This window comes from Cucurbita maxima, unplaced genomic scaffold, assembly GCF_002738345.1.
Source record: "Cucurbita maxima cultivar Rimu unplaced genomic scaffold, Cmax_1.0 Cma_Scf03611, whole genome shotgun sequence".
Classification (NCBI taxonomy): domain Eukaryota; kingdom Viridiplantae; phylum Streptophyta; class Magnoliopsida; order Cucurbitales; family Cucurbitaceae; genus Cucurbita; species Cucurbita maxima.
The window spans coordinates 1050-1628 of NW_019275627.1; the positions used below are offsets into that span (position 1 = coordinate 1050).

The 579-nt window shown below is 45.3% G+C and overlaps 1 protein-coding gene across 1 annotated transcript in view; it reads left to right on the plus strand.

Moving 5' to 3' along the window:
* Positions 1-555, plus strand: part of LOC111475919 (uncharacterized mitochondrial protein AtMg00860-like) — a gene marked incomplete at its 3' end in the record, with an annotated part of 1164 nt that extends 609 nt beyond the window's left edge. The window contains exons 2-3 of the mRNA XM_023119961.1: positions 130-233; positions 310-555. Of these exons, the coding sequence (XP_022975729.1) occupies positions 130-233; positions 310-555 (350 nt within the window). The remainder of the gene's footprint in view (positions 1-129; positions 234-309) is intronic.
* Positions 556-579: the final 24 nt, after the last annotated feature.

Here is a 579-nt window from a genome sequence, read left to right on the forward strand (position 1 = left end):
GAGCCCAAGACGACGTGCGTAACAAGATATGGGGCCTTCGAATTCCTAGTAATGCCCTTTGGCTTGACAAACGCTCCAGCTACTTTCTGCACGTTGATGAACCAAGTTTTCTACGAATACTTGGATCAGTTTGTCATAGTATACCTCGACGACCTAGTGGTTTACAGCACAAACCTAGAGGAACACAAAGTACACTTGAAGCTGGTGTTCGACAAGCTGCGACAAAACCAACTGTATGTCAAGAAAGAGAAATGTGCATTCGCACAAACATGCATCAACTTCCTTGGACATGTCGTCAGATGTGGACAGATTAGTATGGATAGCGATAAGATAAAAGCTATCCAAGAATGGAAGGTTCCTACTTCCGTGTCAGATTTGCGGTCCTTCTTAGGATTAGCCAACTACTATAGGCGGTTCGTCGAAGGGTTTTCACGACGAGCCGCCCCATTGATAGAGCTGTTGAAGAAAGACCACACTTGGTCGTGGTCAGATGATTCTCAAATGGCCTTTGAAGATCTGAAAACAACCATGACGAGGGGTCCTGTCCTCGGATTGGTAGATGTTACAAAGCCATTTGAA